Below are 23,729 nucleotides of genomic sequence, written 5' to 3'. Positions count from 1 at the left end.
TATGACATTGACCCGGGGCACAGCAGCAGCCCATATTAAATTCAAGACAAAAATACATGTTATGTGTACTCCAATCAGAACCTGATGACTCGGTGAGAATACAAAACACCAAATTATACCACAGCACTGAATCTGACAATTGGTATCTCCGGAAAGAGCACCTTGAATGAAGGATGTGTTAGCTACAAATGTTAGCACAAAGTGCAGCCATTCTATTTTATGACAAATTGGCACTTTAGATGAAATCTGAGGAACTTCGTTGCCCTTTTTTAAATATATGTAATATTTTGCAACACTAGAAACTTCAGTGGAATACAAATTTTATGATAACCTTGTCTTTTTTTTGTCTAAGAGTATCAGTCTTGGAATCTAAGGAAAGATAGATGACAATCTTCAGTGTCATTTACATAGGTAAATAGTGATTTATCTGGGTAAATTGGCCTTTCTAGAAATTGTACTCCACAGAGAAAAGGTTGGCACGGGTCACAATAAAGAGGGGCATTCCATTGAGTGTGCTTAGGTCGGGGGAATACATGACGCCTTCAAAAGTACGGGCGCTATTTGTCCCCTCTCGAACACCTGCACCAAAGTACAGGTGCAATCTGTGAGGACAGTTTTAATGTATCCATTAACCCGAATTTCCAAACAGAAGAAAAAAATCTGTGTTTGCCCTTTGGAAATTCGGGTAAAGCACACCTACTAAGACAGCCCACGTGGATTCCAACGAGGTGGGCAAGTTTGAGAATTTCCCCATCCTGTATTAAACCGGTTGTGTTGTAAAAGTGAATATTTTTGTTATTTTACATGCATCCATAATAGTAATTGCCCTTCATGGAATCAAATCCTATTTTCCGTGAAGACCCCCAGGGCATGATGAGACATTCGAGAGATAGAGGGTGCAAATCACTAAAGGCAAATCCTAAGAAATGGTAACGTGCTTGAAAGTTTAATCAGCAGCCAGGTCCTTAAGGGTATAGCTAGGCAGAATGCGCACACATTTTAAAGGCCACACGGAAGAGAGCGTGGCCATTAGCAGCTACACATTCTGCAGATTGCAATTTACTGCACTAACCAGCTCAAAGCGCAAGGCCTGGTTAAGACCGGGGAGTCCCCTCTCCAGGACCCCCCCCCCCCTCACCCATCCTTTTCCACTGTTAATGGCCCTTTGTGACTTGGCCCCATAATGTAGAAGCTTCATTTTTAAATCATAGGGCATTAACTATTAAAAATATTTATGGGAATAATTTTGTAGGAAAATCAAATACTCCTATAATACTTTCGATGACTTATAATAGACTTTTGAAATTGTTTACATCTTACTTATTTTCAGATTCAAAGGGAGCAAATTCCGAAGTGAAGGTTGTGAAATAGTAAATGAGTTGAATCCAAACATATTAACCGACAGTAAATCTTTGTTTGGATAATTCAGAACTAACCAATTATTTAACCAATTACCATGCAATATAGTCAATAACAACAGCTGGAAAAACCTGCATAGCACTGGAGTGAATTCCAACAATGAATTCCCTTCAGAAATGAACTGGCTCATGTTTTAATGAGTAACAACTGTCCTCAAATGACTTTGCAAGGTTGAATTCTTGAAATATAGAAGGTGTGCAGCTGTAAACTAGTGCTACTAACACATAATGCTTTCACTGTACATCTGTCTAATGCACGTTCCTCTGAATTAAATTCTGAAATATGTGGGATAATTGCCTGTATGAAGATTAGCACTAATATGAAAGCTAATTAAGCATAGCTCTGATGATAAAAGCAGTAATGTCCAGAATATAATATACATATTCAGCTTGGGGTGAGATGGAGGTTGGGGTTGGGGACAGGGAAGCTGATGGATTGGATGTGGATGAGGACCTGAAAGTACTCTGCTGGCTGCTGGTGGAATCTCAGATTGAGTTTGTCATTGGTAGGGCCAGGGTGCCATACAAGAGAAGTTGAAATGGTATTCCCTTGGCTGGAGCTTACGCTCACTGGAAGGAGCTCTGCTCATGGAATCAGTGTGGAAGGAAGTTTACTTGGCTTCCAGGAGGCAACGAGCGTTTAGATCTTGTGTGCCATGTTTATGGAACCACTTTCCTATAGACACATGACTGACAACTGTTTACTTATCATTCAGAAAATAAATGAGAACTGCACTTTTTTGAGAGAGCTTTCACTGATTCATTTTGGGAAATTTGATTGGAGGTGCTGGAGGATTAGACTGAGGAAATGTCCAAAACGTGCGTCCAATTGCGGGGTAACAGTGCGCTCCACACTGTATCGGACCGTAGGATGGTTACTGTATACACAGAGAATAAGTTAAAGCATAATTATATTTTTTGTTTTAGATGCCAAGGGATGTTTATAACTGTTTCATAGTTTATTGTAGTTTCTGTCTGTATGTGAGGATATTATTTTATGTTTGATTGGAACTTGACTAGAGTGCCATAGGTAAAAGATGAAAAATAAATTTGAAGAATACATAATCAAATATACACAACTCCATGAAACTGTGGAGAACCAAAGAAGATGGCAACAAAAGCTGACTTGGTTAAGCAGTGATATCTTACAAATGGTCAAACTTCTGTGCCTGGAAAGCAGGTATAAAGTCAATCAAGTAGGATCTGTGGTATTAGGAATGGTAAGTTGAAAGCCTAGATAGGCATTGCAATCATTTGATGTCAGATGCTCTGGTCTATCCTCCTAAGAAAAGTAATTCTTCTTCTTTACAAAGTGTTATGTATTTCTGTTACGTTGCTTTTGCTTTTTCGTCTTTTAAATAGCTTGTCTAAAACATTATGAACAGAAAAGCCTTACACTAAGACCAGTCATGAGTAGAATAGACTGGATAAATGTATATCAAATATTTATTCTTTCCAAAAAATACATGCCCTGAAGTTATTAGGCAGCACATTTAAAATAAATCATAGAAAATTATTTTTCATTTAACACATATTAAGCTCTGGAATTCAATACTGGAAGATGTAGTTAAGGCAGTTATCATAGCCGGGTTTAAAAAAGTTTTGGACAAGTTCCTGAAGGAGAAGTCCATCAATTGTTACAGTAGACGGAGAATAGCCACTACTTATCTCTGCCCAATTGCAGCATGGGATCTATTTACTGTTTGGAATCTTGCCAGGTACTGCATTGACTGCTGTTGGAAACAAGATACTGGGCTTGATGGACTCTTGGGCTGACCCAATTCTTATGTAAATTATTGCAGCAGTAAAATAATTTCCATTCAATTTCAGGTTCTATGCTGCAACTCTGCCTACAATAGGAGATCAATTAGAAATAATTGCAAACATTTGACTGTCATTTCATCTCTTAATTGTGCTATTGGTCAAACACAGAGCAGTTAGAAATTAAATCCAGATGGCCTATTTGACAATCAACTAGTACAGCAAAGAACTTTCAAATGCTTCAAAAATCTCCTGTGCCTCCATTGATTTCAGATACTCAATAGATGATGGCAGTAGAGATGTGCATCGGGTGCCCGGTTGTTTCCATTTTCAGGTTCATGTGGCCATGGGAAAATCTAGTCTTCCCGCGGATCAGCATTTTTTTTTTTTGTGAAAAATCGTTTTTCGGCTTAGTGCGGACTAACTCCCGTTAGCGCGCACGCTAACAAAATATAACAAAAACTAATGTTTTTTTGTTAGTGCACACTAAGCCGAAAAATAATTTTTTATGAAAATTCGGGAAAAGTGCAATCGTTTTATTGGTTTCCCGATCCATGACGATTTAGGAAATATCGTACTAATCGTCAAAAAACGATTGCACATCCCTAGATGGCAGGGCTTTTACAGGTTGCATGTATACTATGGGCACAGACTGCAGCACGATGACTCAGACACTGCAAGCTCACAAGGTAAGTGATGTCTCTAGATGTATCTAAGAAGTCGCCATTCTCCTTCCTGCATGATCCTCTCAAACAGACTGGCCAGCACTAAAAATATCTTCCAAGTGAGTGGGTACTATGCCACCTTAGGGGCATATAGAAAGCTCTTTAAATTAGATTTTTGCAGTTCATTAGAAATGCAATACCACTGTAATGCTCTTAGCTAGTTTATGGAAAGCTATGGAACATTTTCCTAAAGGGTCATCTTGCTAAGACTAAAAGGCTATACCAAGCTTCTCAAACTTGTTTTGCCTTGTCAGATTATGAAGCTATTACAGTAATATACAACAGTAAAATGTACTCTCATTCATTCTAAAGATCAATGGTACCTTGATTGATATGCACCATAATCTTGGTGCCCAGGGAGCTTTTTAAATCCCTAAGGAAATTGTATGCCAGTTAACCTTGGCTCATAGCTGGGATCATTCTGTACAGTACAGAAACTTTAATAGTGCTCTTTCCCTAATTCAAATGACTAGATCTTTCATCTTATTAAAATGCAGTGCTAATTAATATTGAATTTTTAATTTTATCTTATTAGCTGAGTGTCTGTAAAACTTATTGTATTAAAAATGTCTTTGAAGCTTGAGGTTAATAAAAGACCCACCAGGGTAACTGCTGCTCTGGTACTGTAAGGAATTATTTATTTGTAATTGACGAGTCTCTGGCTCTTTATTCAAGGTGGAGAATGTTGCAAGGAACCCCCATGAGATGTTACAGGTTATTACAGATGCAGGAATGCTTTCATAAACATTAAATTGTTTATTACATCAAATTGTTGCAGTTTGCTCATGGGTGAATGTATTTAGACAGTACAAGATAATTACGTTTTGCATCCTCTTAGCTTTTCTGTAATTTTTTTCATCTTTAAATGAAATATATTAATGGCCCTATACATTAGGAGGACAATTCTCAAAGCGATTTCTGTAGGTAATAGGTGTTAGTCGGCTGTCTGAAAGTGCACCTTCAGGTCCACATTGCATAGAGGGACTTATCGAGCTGGAGGGAGGAAAGGTGGCTATTTAGGCAGCGTTTTCACATCTTCACGTGAGCTTTTCCAGCATGCATCTATCAGCCATTAGGGATGTGCAGTGTTGGAAGTGCAATACACAATGTCAGTTGTTTCATGTTGTTTTCAAAACAAAGTGATAGAAAATCACAAACTTTCGTGGTCTTCCTTCTATTGTTTTTGCAAAACCTTAATAAATGAAAAAAAAAATTGGGAAGAAACCTAAATGACACAGAAATTTGCCTCCAAATGACATGAAATGACACCACCCAAACTGTTTTGTCCTCCACACCCCTAGTGCCCATTGCATTTCTTTTGCCCGTGGCAGGTTTCAAAGGGAAGGCCCCTGCACACTTTGGCTTTGAAAATTGATGCAAGGCCTGTGGGCAAAAAGCCTGCGGGGTCTTCGTCACAACGTGGGTAGTGTGAAATATTGCCCCCATGAGGATAATTTTCAAAGGGATCGAGGTGTCTAAATACAGAGTTAGGCACCTAGAGATCTCTGGGTTTGAATTGACCTTTATGTAACAGGTCGGCCTCTCCTAATCAGGGGAAGGAAATAAGAAATGTTCCCTCTTCACAAAGACAGGGCGGGACGCTCTCAAACCATTTTATAACCAGATTCTAGGAAGGAGCTACGGGCATTTGCATAGCTTAATTCAGTGGGCATTTTAAATGGACAGCACTCTTGGCTTTTCTGACTCTCCAGTCCCATGCTTTAATCTGCCTTATTGCCAGGTTCTCAACACCCGACTGCCCCTACTTGCACAGTGAATGGAGACCCTACTGGTGGCATCGCTCTTGGGCTCCTAGCAGGACTGTTCTCGACCCTTCAATCTGCATCTGGCCTTTTATGTCCTCCTCTGACTTAACTCAAGCACTGTGGGATTTTTACCTTTCCCAAAGTTTTTTTTCCCAAATTGACTTCAGGGGCTCAGTTATCTTCACATGGGTCCTGCAGTTAAACTGCTGCAGAAGAACACACCCAAGAATGCCTCTCTCTAAGGTGAACCCACTTCCTGTCAACTCTCAGGGCCCCTTACAAACTCCGTTCTGCAGCCACTGGATCCCAAGGGATTTTTAGCATATGGAGGTGCAGGAGCCCTCGTTTCAGGAAACAGCATTCGCTATTTCCCAGAACTAACAAAATGGAAATCCAAGCCGCCCCGCTTCCCGTCCCGCCAGAATCAGGCCGAAAACAAAACATTCCAAAGCAAAGCAAACGTTTTTGTTCTTTTTTTCCCTTGACACCCCCAGCTTGTATTGTTAGTCCAATAAAAAGGTATCACCTTATATTTTGTTATGTTTTTGTTTACTGATTACTATAATGCCTATAATTTTATCTCATTTTTAAGGATAATTAAAAAAAAAATGATATGGTTATCTTCTACTCGTGTTTTAGAAAATGATGTTCATGTGCTCTTTCACAGACTTTCAATGCAGTGATTTACAGGTTGAAGGGCTAATTCTGAGCAGCCCACACCATTGCAAAATACTCAGGGCTTTTTATCACACGCGCTGTCTAGCAAATTTTCCAAGAGAAGCCACCCAGGTAATTTCTCTTTGGAAATCAGTTGATGCAAAAAGTGCGTGCGTGTGCTAAAAGTAGCAGCACGGGCTCCACCTCATTTTACCGGCTGAAGGTCGGGGATAAAATTGTGTACATGCTTTTTGGAATCCCTCTGCATGCGCCGTTTTTCCTCCTGCATCCTAAGGCGCCCCCCCCAAGGAATGCCCTCTTTTCAGCCTGGCTAAAATGTGAGCACGCTATGGAGGCCCATGGTGCACTTTCAGCTGGAGCGAGGAGGACAAATTTCAGGGAGGTCAATTTGCACCGCTAAATGACTTAGAAAATTGCCCTCAGAAAGCTTAATTGAAATTTAATGCACCACTTATGCCAATAAAAGTCATCTAGCTGCCTTCCATTTTGTGTCTACGAGAAAGGTGCTTGGTATAGGACATCTGTTCCTTTATTAGGGCTTAGCTGGTACAAAGTCAACAAGTTAATTCGGAGAAAAGAAAAGGTGTATTTTTGAAAACTGAGGCATGTTGAGTAAGCTGGTGAGCAGGATAACTGGATACCTGGATAACTTTAATGGGATATTAAATGAAACTTGCTCGGATAAAGATATCTGGGTACCTTTAGGAGGGGGTATCTGTCCAGGCAGTGCTAAATATCACCACTGCCCAAATCAAACACACATTCCAGGAGCACAGCGCACAGTCTCTTTTCGTCCTGATAATTCTGTGTAGGCAGCAAGCTGCACAGAGAAAATTTAGCAGGGGAGCGGGAAGAAATATTCAAATCTTGGCTAATTCCAGAAATTGGCCAGAAACACCCTTTGAATAATCGATCGCATGGATCCGAATTGTGTAGCATTATTCTCATACTGTGTATATATATAGATGAATTTCATCTCTCAAACTTCTCCTCTCCTCCTGCGCATGTCTGATGGGGACATTTTTATGTCCCCATCAGAAAAGGAGCAGAGCTAAGGCAGAGGAGTAAACGAATGTGGAGAGATCTCATTTTCAGATCTTCGTGCATGCTTCCATGCAGGTGCAAAGTGCTTGGGGACCTGCATTGCGTGCACCAAGTGCATTTCAAAAGGGAAGATCCATGGAGGGTTTGCCTTTGAAAGGTTAGCTCGCAGTAACATGGGCACAAAGTACCTGTGGAAATGCAAGATCTGAGAGAAACTTGAAAATTACCCTCATGTGATTTGGAAAAGGAACAATATCCTGCAAGTAGTGAAGGCTGTACAGCTGACTGGTGGCATGCATCCTTAGCAGGGACCAGAATTATTGGGCAGACTAAGTGAGTCAATTTGTCTAGTCATATACTGTGTTAGTATGACCACTTGAGCATTTGAAAAACAAGGAAGCCAAAAGGTACGGAATATTACTTCCTTAGTTCAGTGCCACACTGTTCTAATGAACAAAACGGGTATTCACCCAAGAATCGTTGGATTTTTCAGTGGAAGAATTTTCCAGTGAAGGACGAAGGATTTCCCATAATGTAGTTAGTGTCCATGCTTCCTCCCAGGTGCCACTTGGCAAATGTATGGGAGTGCTTCAGTGGCCATGGTAACAGATGGCCGTGCTGCACTGGAAGGACCAGCCGGCCAACACTTCCAGCCTCTCTCTCCGATTTCCACTGCAGAAGAACAACAATCATTTGTACTCCGAGCTCAGGCTTCTATGTACACAGGGCATACACCCCCAGAGGTCAGCTCTACATGCCCTTACTTAAAAAGGGATAGGGAGAAATGTGCCATCCTGTTCTGCAACACCAAAGAATACATCACTGATGGCATAGGGACAGAATGGATGGTCTGGCACCCGGGCTGAAAGGTTCATGCTCCCCAAACTACAATGGTAAAGAATAATGATAAATAAATTGCTTTCCATTATTAGCTTACGGTGCACCTTGGAGGGGAAAGCATTGACAATATTATTATTCATAGCAAGAGAGAGAATGTGAGGGTACTGATGGGCTTTTAGAGAAAAAATACTGATCTTAATTTACTGCAAAAGGAAGAGGAAGTAGAGTGTGTGTGTGTAAATTTTCTTGCTGCTGTTATCTCTGCTCTGGAATCCTGTGACTCATCCTTTTGTGATTTTGGTTCTGATACGCCAGAAAATATTTTTGATCATTTTAAAACACAGGTCATTGTGTGAGACTGATTAAAAAACCACCAAGTCTTGGATCTGGTAGTGAATGGAGAAAGAAAAGATTTTTGTGCATGGAGATAGTATTCTGATGGTCAGAGAGGGGTAAAGGTTGATTTATATATTTTCCTTGTCCAGCAGTAGAAGATATTACCCGTAAGCCTCTAAACTAGGGCCAATCTGCAATCCATTTAACCACTGTGTTTTTTAAAGCCATAGAGCTGATGCCAGGACCACAAAAACCCGGCATCACACCTCTTTTATTTAATGTGCACTCTGCTGGGGTTACAAACCTTTTATGACAGTCAAATATTGTAGATCTGGCTGCCCCTAGGCAGGTGGTGCATGCACAACCCAGAAACAGAATAGGATAGGGACGCTCTCTCTCTCATATCATTATATTCCCATGAAACTTGTTGCATATCAAAACTGTATTGAGATTCAGCTGATTAGGGTGCAGTCTGATTGGCTGAGTCAGGCTTCTGATCATTAATAATTTACAAACACAAAATTGTATATCTCCTGAAAATCCTCAAACAATTCTAGAGCATTGAAAAAGGAAAGATAAATGAGTCCCTAAACCATAACTGCTAATAACAATAATAATAATAATAGCTCTGATTGTGAATGGACAACTTTGGCCGTGCCCTGTTTCTTATATACTTCCTTTAAGCACCTGCCATGTATTGCTATTAGAGGCAGGATGCTGGTCTGGACAGACTCGGTTCGGCAATTCTTGCTATGTTATGAGAGATTTTATCATTGTCACTGCTACAGGAAAAGCATTTACCTTCCACCAAGCCTGAAATTCAAGATATGGAATCTCAGAATGAGAAGAAAATAGGTTTAACATAAGAACATGCCATACTGGGTCCATCAAGCCCAGCATCCTGTTTCCAACAGTGGCCAATCCAGGTCATAAGAATCCTGGCAAGTACCCAAACACTAAGTCTATTCCATGTTACCGTTGCTAGCAATACCAGTGGCTATTTTCTAAGTCAATTTAATTAATAGCAGGTAATGGACTTCTCCTCCAAGAACTTATCCAATCCTTTTTTAAACACCGCTACACTAACTGCACTAACCACATCCTCTGGCAACAAATTCCAGAGCTTAATTGTGCGTTGAGTGAAAAAGAGCTTTCTCTGATTAGTTTTAAATGTGCCCCATGCTAACTTCATGGAGTGACCCATAGTCCTTCTATTATCCGAAAGAGTAAATAACTGATTCACATGAACTCGTGGAAGACAATTGCATCAGGATGCAGATACGGCAAGAAGTTTCTCTTTACTTTCCAAATAAGTTTGCTTTCCTGAATCTGATTGTAGAAATAAGGGTCAACGGACAAGCTGCAGTTAAAACTTTTCTATTGGACCTCTGTGACTGACTTGCAAGCGCTCAGCTTCCTGCATCGGGTCTCTTAGATCTGGCTGGAAATGTTGAGAGTATCGCTCTGTAAGGTGACCTTTATCAGAAAACAGATTTAATATCAATAATATTTAGGGTGTGCAGTGGGTTTTTTTTTTTTTTTTCAATTTCATTTTTATTTCACTTTGTTTTTTTTGGGAGTTTTCATTCCATTCTTTAACATCTTCTCTTTGTTTCATGTTAAATACATGAAAGGCAGCAGCAGCCAACCCTGGCCCCCTCCCCCATTTCTAAAAATCAATCCCGCCGGGCCTTTTCCCGTATGCCTCCTTCCGTCCCAGACCCCCACTGACTTATCTGCAATCGTAAGCACCTTCACGGGGTACGAGTGATCACCAGAAGCTCCTTCCCTGCTGTTTCTCTATTTCAAAGTGGCACCGGGCAGCCCTGAGACGGGCACTGTTTGTGGGATGGAGGTGCCACTATAAGGAAGTGCATATGTGCCTTACGCCTCAGGTTCCCGCTGATGCAGCAGCGATGTAGGGGCTTCTGGGAATTGTGGGAACCCAAAGGGTTCTTAGTGGGCAGGTGGCCTTTGTTGTGTGTATTACAATTGTGATTTGTGCAGTGAGAGAGGACCCCCAAGGGTGGCTGCTACTGTCAAAAAAAATGAAAATAAAATAAAAATACATTTGCAGGAACAGTGACATTTCGTTTTGCCCCGTATGATCTCAGATGGGAAATGACATTTATTTATTTATGAACTTTTAATATGCCGACATTCGTAGAACACATCACGCTGGTTTACAGTTAACTCAAAGAAAGGAAAATTACATTTAACGGGGGGGGTGGGGCGAGGGGAGCAGGCAAGAAAAAGGGGAGAAAAGAAGGGCTGGGAACGAGAGAGACTAAGAGTAGAATACTGAAACGAAGTAAAGAGGAGAAAGTGGAGAGGAACCAAAATAGCTATTGAAACTTACTATATTGGGAGAGTACATAAAGTAACTGGGCTGGCTATAGACATAAATATATTGTAAGGCGAGTTCTGCGAGGCAGGGTGGGCCTTGTCTAGGTTTGGTTAGTGTCTGGGTAGATATATATTTTTACGCTATCCTGGGTAGGCCTGGGTAGGCCTGTTTGAAAAGCCATGTCTTGATGCCTTTTTTAAAGTTGCGTAAGGATGGTTCTAGACGGAGATCAGTGGGAAGGGAGTTCCAAGGCCAGCAATGGAGAAGGCTCTTTCTCTAGTGAGGGTAAGATATGCAGTTTTGAGGGATGGGGTGTGAAGGGTGCCTGCAAGGGAGGTTCTGGTGGGGCGGTTAGAAACATGAAACAAAGCAGAAACGTGAAACAAAGAAACATGAAACAAAGCAGGTGTTGCTGTGAATTTCCTGTTTAAAACGATGGCGCGGCGCTTGTAGATACTCCGTTACCAGAGGAGAGAATTCCGCGATGGGTTCCGGGTCGGCTTTATTGGCAAAGCTGATAAAGCACAGCTGCACGTTACTAGCAAACTGAACTATGCATAAGCTTAATGCTTTCCCATTCAATTTAAATTACTGGAAAAAAGATAGTAGAACCTTGAAAAGCACATGCAAATACTCTTGCCTATGCCGGTTTTTTTTTAATGCTGTTTTGATTTTAAAGTCGATATAGTAGAGGTAATGTAGAAAATATGTTACAGGAAATCATGTCCACCTGTCAAACGTTTTGAGCCCTCGCTGTGATGCCGGCAGTTACTGGAAGGAGTGACTCAGAGCTGAGGTAATAAAGGAAGTAAACATCTCACAGGATAGCTGGTACTGTAAGTGGATGGCATCTCCGCCAGCCGTCCACATCGGCTCACCTTGAAAAGCAAATCCTTTTTCCCGTAGCGCAGCTCCTTCAGCTGTCCTTGAATCTTTTTGGACTGCAAGAGAAAGGAATTAGGGGATCAGTGCACCTGTGCAGCGCAGCCCGCAGCGTGATTACAATAATCAGTGAAACAAAGAGGTCTGAATGCGCTGGGGGTCAATTTTCCAAAAGCAAATGCTCAGCGCCTGCCTAAGGTGCCTTGATTTTAGGTTCCTAAAGTCATACTGATTTTCGGTTGAAAACGACTACATTTTGGCATCAAAGTGTGACGTCCCTAAATTTAGGGTGGCAATTCATCGGACTAGATTTAGGCTCCTACGTTAGCTGTGCTGGAAATCAGCTCTAGGCAAGTAGCACACAAACTCTGCCCCCGGTGTCACCCACTCTTTGGGTCCCTAAATTTAGATGCTGAGCCCTAGCCAATGCAAACTTTCTCCCAACGAGGACAATGTACTACAGTTTAACAGTGGCTGTAAACACATTTAATTAGCTTGCACTAACGGTCAATATTAATATCATACAAACCAGTTTTGCATTCATTTACTAGCACTAATATAAGCGCATTAACATGGCTGTTATCGCCAGAACTTAAATGCATCTCTCCAATGTGTAGCAGTTGTTTTTTTGCATTAATTGGGTTTATGTTCATTTTTATACATTTTTTTTCTTTACTCTGGCTTGGGGGTAATGCACTAGGATTTCTTCCAGAACCATTCAATCATGGGCCCTGAATCCATCCACTAGGTGTCACCCTTAGGAAACGACCATGACTCCCCCCTCCCCCCCTATAATGAACGCTGCCTCTGCATCATCTGCAGCTGACCCAGGGAGCAGGGATTGATTCGGGAGCCATCCACCTGGCAGTGCACAGCAGTTGCTACCTGAGCCAATGGGCATCCCCTTTTGTACATTTGAATGTGCTTTAAATTTCTATGTGCTAATAGCTATTTTACATAGTTTTGCATTTTGCTGCTTGATTAGCATAGAGTTTTGCATAAAAGTGTTCATGATCAAATTAACACATGTTAAAGGTGTTGTTAACATGCATAAAATAGTGCTTTTAAGGCATGTTAATGCTTTTGAAACCATTACTACACTTTTATACATTACCCCAACATATATATATATGTATTTTTATGCATGAACACACACAATGCATTGAAAGCAAGTATTTCAATGTATTAAATGCGTGTACTTTTCCTACCAATTGTAAAATATACGCATGTATATTTTATGGAGGTTTCAAAGGAGTTACATGTGTAAAATTAACATACAATCATAGCAATTTTAAAAGCCATTTACACACACAAAGTGCACTCACACATGTAAAACCTATTGACAATTCAATGACATATAGTATAGCAATTTTCAAAAGCCCACTTATTTATTTATAAATTTTCATACCGATATTCGTGGCGACATCATATCTGTTTACATTGTAACAGGGAGGAAATTACATTGAACAGGGAAGGGGCTTAGCGAAGGAAAGGTATGAGAACTAAAACAACAACATCAATCAGTTAAATAATAACAAGGCAAAACTCTGGTAAAGTGTAGTTACACGAGTAAAACCCAGGCAACTCTATACAATAAACACGTTTGATATCAATTGTGCAAGATAATTAGCACCTGTAAATGTACACGAGTGAGTTACCAAACGTGCACACCTATGTCTTTTATAAAGCAACAACTTATGGCTGTAAATGTTGGCCCCACATCGATCCTGCCCTTACCCTCATGGAAGAGGGTGTATAGAGGCCAAGGAGCAGGTTCGTGTCCCCAGCAAATGGCTCAATGGGGGAGTGGTAACAGCCTGGGGAGACCCCCATGTTTGACCTTTATTTGGTCCAGCTAGGTAGGCCCACGCCTCAAGGCTTTCTTGGGGTTGGAAAGGTTATCTGAAGGCCTCCAGGAGGCCTGTTATATTTTTTTTGGGGTGGGGGGGGGGAAAGAGGGGGTTAGTTTGGGAAATGAACCAAACTGAAAAAAACCCCAATAAAATAACCGAACAAAAACAAAAAAAAAAAAAACAAAATAAATGTTTTATTGATGGACATCGCTTGTGTTCAATATAAAGAATACCACTGGAAATTTTGTGAACTCCGTGGAATAGATCTTTCCCATTGCGTTACCTCTATGACGTGGAGATGTTCTATACCTTTATCCAAAGTCAAACACTGAAGCCAGGATGCTTATTTATTCAGTAAATGATTGTACAATGAAATGCAACATGGAGGAAATCCCCATGTAACATTCCTAAAATGAGACTCCGTGTTTTTGGAACACAACAAGAGACTACTCATCACTTCTGATCTTTCACTGCTTCACTGGGAGTGATTCAGGAGAGGATGTAGTCTAAGCCTTGTCCCCGCCAACCTTCCTGTTGTTTCTGATTGTGTGTATTTAAGAAATATAATACAACATACGGTAACGTAGCAGAAATTATCACAGAAAAAAAGAACTTAATTCTGAAATGCATTTTGGCATCTTACTCAAACGTCTGGTTATATCAGTGTGAACTTATGTTTTCCTTATTTTTTTTTTTTATGGCATGATTGATTTTGTTACCATTTTCATGATTTTAATGCTAAGCAGTGAAACCATGTGCGGTTCCATACATGTAAAATAAATGGTTCTTTCAAAAAAAAAAAAAAAAAAACCTAACCAAAAAATCTCTCAGAAAAATGCCCTTAGTTATAGCTGGGAAAAATTCAGCCCATTCAGGTCCACCGTCATCAAAATGCCAATTACTGTTTGGTACTTAAGTAAATAAATTAAAAATATTTATATATTTAAAAGTTTTTTATATACCGCACATAAGGGCACTTACGTGTCCGTCTAGGCGGTTTACAGACTTACATACATAATAGAAACAAAAGGGATTTACATACATAATAAAACAAAATAATACTTGTTAAGAGTAGCGGTGTCAAAGAAGTGTTAGGTTAGGTTCAAAACGATGTTAAGTTAGGTTCAAATACTGTATTTGTAGGCATCGTTAAATAAAAAGGTTTTGAGCATCTTTTTAAAGTCATTTCGGTTGGATGTCATCCGGATAAAGTCTGGTATGGAGTTCCACAAAGTCGGGCCAATGACTGAGAAAGCTCTTTTCCTTGTCAGTGCTAAACTGGTTGTCCTGACTGACGGAATTTCCAATAAGCATTTGTCTGTTGATCGTAGTTGTCTTGTTGGTTTGTATATATGGTAACATAGAACAGATCCATACAGAATTGGGGTTGTAAAGCAAATTATGAATAGTGGTCAAGATTTTGTATTTTATGCGATGAGTTATGGGAAGCCAGTGTAAGTGTTGCAATATGGGAGTAATGTGTTCTTTTTTTTGGTAGATTGAATATTAATCTGGCAGTGGCATTTTGAATAAGCTGGAGTGGGTGTAGTGAGGATAAAGGTAGTCCGATGTAATGCATTGCAGTAATCTAGGTTTGATAGTATTAAGGCTTGTGTTACAATATTACCCCACAGATCTTCAGTCACTTGTGTTTTTTTTGGATACCAAATTTTTTTCCCTACCCAAAAAAGTAAAGATGTTCATAGGATGTTAACTACACAATAATTTTTGTATTAGTTCTCTAAGAAGGTAAATGCATTTACTATATGACAGGGAATGTGTGCTTGATGGTGTGGTAAGGCTCTTTTATACAGTAGCGTGTTGTGTTAATCCAAAGACAATGTCATGGTGCTTTGATATTGTGATCTATACAAGAACACAGAGCTGCAAGGCAGATAAGCAGGGCTTAATCCTAGCACTCTCTCTCGCTGTTCATTTTTTTTTCCAATTTCACTATATATATATATATATTTTTTACCTTCCTACAGATCACTAGGCACAAATAATTACCCAAGTGTGAGTAGTCTGAATTGATGGACTGTTGCTTTCTTTCAATCTGACTAATGATGAGGCTGAATCCTTGGGGAGTCACGTACATCGAAAGCTGCCTTGTCCTTCTTGGCTGCGTTCTTCAGAGCTTCCTGCTGATTCTCCAAAGAATCAGCAAAATTGTTCAGTTTTGTCACCTTCTGCAGTGGGCAGCTCCTTGGCCCAATACAGATAATAAGAAGCTACCAGTGAGAGGAGAAGTTATTTCTAATCAGTCTTATCTTCAGCATGAAGAGAAATATTTTTTTTTGACTGATACCATGTCCAAAGATACATCTAATCTTCAATCTGCTGAGATTGGAGGATCAGCAGAATATCAAGTATTTTAAATAAATAAAAAGTGAACATTAAACGTCATGCAAAATCCCTTTTATCCAGCATATCAGCCATTACTAATTTTCACCTTTTTAAGACTAGATTCCGATTTGCAATTTTTGAGAGAGAGTGAATGAGGACATTTCAAATCACCGTCTCCAAATGAGTTTGTTCAGTGCATGCCATGATAGGGATTAATTTCATTCTTAAACCAGGGTATGCTGGATATATACGATCCTACTCACTCAAACGGATCTCATGGGTTACTGTCTCCAAGCGGGTTTATAGTTTGGATTTCTCTCTTTATTTATTCTTAAAAATGTTTATCCCGCACTATCCAACGAACTTGGCAGGTAACAAATGGGTTAGTTTCTGTACATGCCATGACAGGGATGAACCTTGCGCTCCCTGAAATATTCCTCACTGGATCTGGATGTTAGGAATGACAAACTGTTCATCTTCATAATTGAGAGAGAGAGCATAGTCTGCCACGTTTTCATGTTCAGCTTAATGTACTCTATCAATTCAGGGTTCACACCGTAACATTTCAAGGCAATTTATTATGTGAGAAAATGAGAGACTTATCAATGTGTTTTTACAGTTGATCCATGCTATGCTTGGGGTTTGGCCTTTCTTGCAACTCTATTCAGCATCAGCTGGTCTTCATTTTGGTATGCTCCTTCTTTGCTGCCCTTTTGTTCTCTTGTCCTGATGTTATTAACATCCACGTGATTGTGTGTTCTCTGTCTGCCTCTATTGCACGGAACAGCTTGTCGTTATTAGGCAGGGCATCATTGGTCTTCCAGTTTCCTTTTTAAACCTTTTTTTCCAGCTCTTTTGCTGTTAACTTCGTGCCATGCCGTAGTTTTGATGTTTGTCTTTTCCGTGCTCCTTTTGTATGCTGGGGTAAGTCATTCTCCTTCTCCGTCGTACTCTATGGAATCCTTACATACATTTCTGGTGCTGTTTTAGCTTTCTCCATTCCCAGTGGAATAGCTTTGGGTGTCACCTCTCAGTTTTCTTGTCCCTCATTTAAATGTCTCATTTTTACTTTCCTCATCTCCACAACTTTTCTGCCTCTGCTGCTATTTTCAGCTTACTTTTATAGTATATGAATTTAAGATCTTCTTCTGTTAGTGCAGCATGTTTCAGCTTGAGGTTTAGAATTTGTCTCGTTATTTCTGACATCCTCAGTCCTTTGAAGCACCCATCTACCAGTGACACTCCTGCATGCAAAGATTTATTTTTTTCCTCTATATCTCTTTTTCAAGGAGGCGTTGATCTCTTTCTCCTTTTCATCTGACCTCTAGTCCATGTTGTTAGAATTCTCTGAATAATGAGTTTCACTGCACAATTAGGCTGATGCTATATCGGCAAGGGGGAAAACAGGCACTCGTGATTGAGCACCCGCTCTCCTAACGCGCACCGATCGACCTGTCTGGGGCCCCTGATTTAATATTTAAATCGGCTGTCATGGTAAAAAGGAGGCACCAGGGGAAATTGTGCGCCCCTAGTGCCTTCTAGACAATGGGTGCCCAGGAGAGGTAGATGTCAGCTGGTTATAAAAACAGACGCTCAATTTTAGAGCATCAATTAATTGTGCACCCCTTTTCCTAACCTGACTGCCGACACAGTTTTTTTGTTTTTTTTAAACATTCTCCTCATTTTTGTTCCTCTGACTTAATATCACCATGATATTAATATCGTGGCTGCTCAAAAGAGGACTTAATTTTTGGCCTGCTCAAAAATTAATGCCTGCTCCAGGCAGGCATTCATTTCTGAGAATAAAAATGTGTGCGTCGGGCGCACATTTTTTTTTTTTTTTTTACATTGGGGGAGAATAGCTAATAGCCTCATAAACATGAATTTACATGTGATGAGGCTATTAGCTTCGCAGGGGGGTTGGACGCGCATTTTGGATGGCTAATCCCCTTATAGCATAAGGGACCATGGACGCGCATCTATTGACATTGAGGCCGATGCGATACTGTGTGCTCAGCCCAGCGCACTGGTTAACCCGTGGTTGGATGCGCGTTTTGGATGGCTAATCCCCTTATAGCATAAGGGACTGTGGATGTGCGTCCAACCACGGGTTAACCAGTGCGCTGGACTGAGCACACGGTATTGCATTGGCCTCAATGTCAATAGAGGGTCCTTTTATGGAGATTATGGCCTTGTTGATCTTACTTCATTACTTTTTTCCCTTTGGGTATCAGATTTATCTTACACAATCATTCCCTCTCCTGGAACCCAGCACATATATCCATGTCCACCTAGTCCAGGAGCTCAACCACTAACTTCTCCATCTCCTGTCTCTCTCCTGCCTTTTTTTCTTCACTCTTTTTTCCTGGCCTGTCGTACATTGCTTTCTTCCTCCGGTGTTGCGCCATTCTCATTCACTCTTCTCACCAATCATCTCCTCCAATTGCTTTAGCTCATGTGTTGCATCATTCTCGCTGGCTGGTATTTTACTAGTGACATGCATTCATTTTATCCAAAATGGTTAAAACGGGAAGAATGAGGACATTTTTTGTGCATTCCAAATGAAATGAACTGAAAATGGCCTTTCCTGAAAATACCTGAAAATGTTTGGCTATTTTCAGTTTGTGTAAAAAAAAAAAAAAAAAAGCCTAAAACAAAACAAAATTGTCACTTATGCAATATAATTAGCAGGTGCGCATGAAAGTTGCCAAATGTATGCACGTAGGTCTCTTTTAAAATAGCAACCTATGTGCATAACTGTGGGTCCCAACTCAAAACAGAGCTGGACCTGCCCTTTTTTCCGTGCATATATGTGCAATCATACTTTCACGTTTTTTAAAATATGGAATATGTGTGTTCATGCTTATTATACACCCCATTGTCTGTAAGAGTATATATGAATAACAGCATTGGTACAATATTCTACCATTATACTTTTATTTCAGATTCTCTTTTCTAACCTTTAGGCCTATTTACTAAACTGTGTTAGTGCTAATGCAGGCCTTAGCATTCGATAAAACATCGTTCATGCACTTATGGGAGAAAAAGGGCGCGCAAAATGCACGGATCCCACTGAATGCTTGAGATCTAGAGAGGTAGGAGGGAGTAGGGATGTCTCCTGCTTTCCTCACTGAACTTCGATGGGGTAGGCAGGAGGGAACAGGAGGGGGTGATTGAGGGCTGCCTGAAGCTGTAGGGAGGGGGTGGGGTGGGAGGGAGGAAGAGATTGGAGAACATGAGGTGAGGGCCAGACTTGGGGCTGTGCAGGATTCTGGGGGAAAGGGAGGGTGTATTGGATGTCACAGGGAATGCTTTTGGGGGGGAAAGGGGGTGTTAACTCATGATTTTACTGTGGTTTAGTAAATAGGCCTGGCTAAAGCCAGACACGGAATTTCTTGTTCACCTAGAATTAGAAAAACATGAGGACCACTCACCTCTTCTGCATGAATGCCACAAAGCTTGTTTCCTGACAGCAGCTTGTTCTTCAGGCTTTTGTTCTGAGGAAAGAACACGGCTGTATATCTGAGTCATGTTAAAATATTAAGGCATCTTTTAAATATTTAAGTGTGCTAAATGCATTTATTTTGCACGCTGACATGTTTTTCAAGATGCTGGTTGATTCACCATCATGAAACCCAAGCCAATAAGCATATGTCCCCTTCTTACTATCTGAAGATTCAAAGATTCCGTGGATTGCGCACTAAAATATTTACGCTTAGAAACACGACACACACACAACACACGCTAAGCTTTCAAACTCCATGATCAATTAAGCTGAACTGGATTTATTTTGACTTGAAATAACGAGAGTCAAAATCTTGCTCTTCAGCTCTGCGTTCAATATACAAAGATTATTTTTCTCTCCTTTCTTAAATAATTTAATTTGAAGCAGAGGAAAATTAAAAAAAAAAAAGAAAGCAGGTTTTATCCTGCTGAATAAGACTGCTGGGGAGAATAATTCTGTTTCCAAATGCAGGTGCTTAGAATGTAATTTTGTTCTTGCTAATGAAATAAGAAAGATAAACCTTCAGCCTTTGAGAAGAAGATATTGTAATCTGCTGGCAATATTCCTTGGCTCTAATTATGGTGCACGTTCCTTTAATCTCCTTTTCGGTGGCGCCCAGCCTCAGCCTTAGATTTTACAGTCTTCCCACAGCTGGCTAAGAGTGAACAGTAAGTTCGGTGTTTTCCTGCTTTCTCCCTTAAGGCACTCATCCACTGTGCAGTTTATTTCTGTTTGAACGCAAGGCACACATAAAGCTTCATAAACAAAACCCCATTATTAGGTGACAGACAAAACTTAAAGAGCCTTTTTGCCTGACATTATATTTAGGCCATGATTTATTAAAGCTTTATTTTTCCCATTCTGTGTCTATAGGGGGAAGCTTAGGGTAACAAGACATAAAAATTCAGAACTACACAATTGAACATTGAAGACCGATTCACCGGTCTAGCGATGCTCGTTTTTTTTCTAACGCGGGACTTCTGAACATTTTTGCCACGCCACTGCTTCTTGGTGATCGGATTTAGTGGGTCAAGTAGGCCACAAAGAGACTTCTACGTAGCCTTGCTAGTGTCCTGAATACAAAGCCTCTGCCTTGTTTATCTCTAGCAGTTGGGCGGATAAGTTCAGTTCTATCAGGGGGGTCTTTTTCAATTAACTTTCCAAGGAGTCCTAGGGGTTTCTAGACACAGTGGGCCAGATTTTTAAATCTACGCCCAATTTTATAACATGCGCGTGTAGCCGCGCACATGTTATAAAATCCGGGGTCGGCGCGCGCAGGGGGGTGCACACTTGGGCACCTTGCGCACGCCGAGCCCTAAGGGAGCCCCGATGGCTTTCCCTGCGGCCTCTGAGGAAACTTTCCTTCTATCCCCCCAACTTCCCCTCCCTTCCCCGCCCCCCCAGCCCTATCTAAAACCCCCTCCTGACCTTTGTTGACGAAGTTGCGCCTACCTCTGGGCAGCCATAGGTTGCGCGTGCCGGAGGCCTTGGTCCCGCCCCGTCCCCGCCCATTTTTTTCAAGCCCTGGGACTTGCACACGTCCCGGGGCTCGGTGCGCGCACGAGCGGGTTTTGGGGGTAACCCTTTGAAAATCCGCCCCAGTGCATTTATCTCTTTGCATTTATCTCTTCTCAAATGCATGAATTCTGGATTCTGTTTTCTAACATTATTCCTATCCTATGTCCGCAATTAATGGCCTGCCCCTTCTGCATAAGAAGGCCGATGCAATACCGTGTGCTGCGGCAAGCGCACGGCTCAGCATGTGATTGGACATGCGTCCATAACCCCTGATGCAAAATGGGTATTAGCGCAACCAAAACCCGCGTCCAATCGAGCGCATGGCTAATAGTGCTCATCACTTGAAAACTACATGCAGATGAGGCTATTAGCTAATTCCCGCGATGCAAAAAAATTTCCCATGTGCCCTTGCAACGTAGCAAATTTTACTCCACCCCTGGGCTGGTGTAACGGTCTGCCACGTTCAAGGGCTTGTAGTAAAATGTCTGTTTTCTGTGATCCCTCCCACTAGTATCGTTGCAATACTAAGTGGGAGGGATCACAGAAAGCAGAATCATTTAAAAAAAAAAACAAAAACGGTCTGCGGAGAAGAAAATTTCTGGGCGCCCACCATAATCCACAATATGCGCAGTCCAGGCCGTGTATGTTGTGGTTATAATATTGTGTCAGTAGCAGGAGAACATGGACGCTCGTTTTGAGTGTCTGATTCCTAACCCGAGTGACAGCCAGCTGGGGACGCACAATTTCCCCCTAGCGCCTCACCACGGCACCTAATTTTAATATAAAGTTGGGCACCTGGGAGAGGTGCACTGGCAGGCGTTAAGAGAGCGGATAGCTCAGTCATGAGCGCCCGTTTAACTCGCGCCGATACTGCATCGGCCCGAAGGTCTGCAAATTGCAAGTGAAAAGATAAACTGCACCGAGCTAAGCATGGGCTGCTGCATCATATCAGTGGAGTAAATATACTGGTGCCGCCTGGACAGGTGCGGAGCTTCCAGGGGCAGAAAACCCCCTTAGAATAACATGGTTTGTATAAAGCGGGGCAGATATTTGTGTTTGAATAAATATATAAATAAATAGAAATCCTAACTGGATTGGGGGTTAGAAAAGAAAAACATTAAAAAAAAAAAAAAAGAGTGAATAAAACCTCTTCTGTTAATGGTTAAGCACACTTTTCAGGAGGAAGCCCCCCTGCAGTGAGAAAGGGGTGGTGTGATGGTCCCTTCCCCAAGGATAACAGGGATTTGCATTCCTGGCCTGTCTTTTTCCTCTGTTCACCCATTCAGGTAGGTTTGGAATGGGGAAGGAAATGGTATTGGCTGGAGATTTGTTGTTGTTGCATTTGGTCTGGAATAAGGATCCCCTGCTTGCTCCTTGGTGTTTTTTTTTTTTTTTTTGTTTTTTTTTTTAACCTATTTGGGTTTTTGAGATTTCCTCAATAAATATGCATGAAATCTATTTGCATACAAGGGAGGCAGTGCACGCAGATAGATCTCATGCATGTTCGCTGTGGAAATCCTGAAAAACCAGGCTGGATCGTGGCCCTCGAGGACTGAGTTTGGAGAATAATCCAACAGCAGTTTCTCATGTTCACCACTGAAAGTGGAACAGGCTGCGGAGGACATGGTCCATTATTATATTCTGTTTCCATTTGCATGGCTTTTCGAACCGTCAAAACGCGGAGGTGATGCTAACAGTCGTGTGCGGCCTTTAAGGGAGAAGAAGTTTAACGCCAGATTCCTGGTGGCTGGCATGGGTAGAGTGAGCGGGGGGTCCCATGAGGCGACTCTAATTGGTTGGGCCCCTGTATGGCAGGTTGAGAGCAAGGACTCGCGCTTATGAGGCAGGTTTCCAAAAGGGACAGAGGAAACAAAACAGCCAGAACAGAACAATTACACACAGAAAATAAAAACTCTCGTGAAATACAGAGCGGTTGACCACAAATTATAAATCCAAATATGCAGACAATAACCGAACTCCTGTTTACGCCAGCCTCAGCCCCTATCCCTTTCTGCAGGACAGGAGGGGAGGGAGGGATTGGATTAGGGAGCAGAGTGGCTTTCTTTGCTTTGCTCTGTTCTGTGACTGCTCCAGGCTCTCTCCCTCCCCTCCTGCTCCTTGCAGCTGCTTCTCTGCTTCCTGAGATTCAGGCACCGATCAGTCCAGTCATCCAGCAGAGCCTTGTGTGCTTAGGCATAGAAGCCTCTACAACACCCCGAAAATTGCTGAATAGTGATCACCTAATGGAAGAAGCAGTTCTGATGTTATAGCACAGCCTGCCAGCCAAGTAGGATGCAAGTTCTAATCATACCTCCAGCATATGGAAACCAGGCTAAGCCAAATGACATGTTCACACGCTCTGAGGCCGATGCAATATTGTGCGCTCAGGCTAGCGCAGAGGTTAGCCCATGATTGGACACGCTAGGCTAATACCCGATGCATAAAGGGGATTAGCATGTACATAAAGCACATCCTAACATGCCCGTAGCTAATAGTACTCATCACATGTAGATAAGGCTATTGGCTATTGCCCCCGATGCAAAAGATCATTATGCGCCTGATGTATACGTTTTTACCATCAAGAATTAACCCCAGCCCCAGAGCTGGCGTTAAGTCTTGATGTGCGTCAAGGGCTCAAAAAAAAAAAAAAAAAAAAGCAGAAATGACTGCTTTTCTGTGGTTCCTCCTACTTCGTATCATCCCAATAATA

At 41.4% G+C, this 23,729-nt stretch overlaps 1 protein-coding gene and 1 long non-coding RNA gene across 3 annotated transcripts in view; one reads left to right on the top strand and one right to left on the bottom strand.

The window, feature by feature from the left end:
- Positions 1 to 23,729, bottom strand: part of LUZP2 (leucine zipper protein 2) — a 279,647-nt gene that overhangs the window by 58,319 nt on the left and 197,599 nt on the right. For both annotated transcript variants that reach the window (XM_029582400.1, XM_029582402.1), the window contains exons 6-7: positions 19,431 to 19,493; positions 11,794 to 11,856 (exon numbers count right to left, since the gene is read on the bottom strand). In XM_029582400.1, the coding sequence (XP_029438260.1) occupies positions 11,794 to 11,856; positions 19,431 to 19,493 (126 nt within the window). The remainder of the gene's footprint in view (positions 1 to 11,793; positions 11,857 to 19,430; positions 19,494 to 23,729) is intronic.
- Positions 1 to 23,729, top strand: part of LOC115079183 — a 267,455-nt gene that overhangs the window by 213,851 nt on the left and 29,875 nt on the right. The gene's annotated exons all lie outside the window — the stretch shown is intronic.

This window comes from Rhinatrema bivittatum, chromosome 17 (genome assembly GCF_901001135.1).
Source record: "Rhinatrema bivittatum chromosome 17, aRhiBiv1.1, whole genome shotgun sequence".
In the NCBI taxonomy this organism is placed as follows: domain Eukaryota; kingdom Metazoa; phylum Chordata; class Amphibia; order Gymnophiona; family Rhinatrematidae; genus Rhinatrema; species Rhinatrema bivittatum.
Note: the sequence above shows the minus strand (reverse complement) of the source record. Positions and strands in the feature narration are given on the sequence as shown.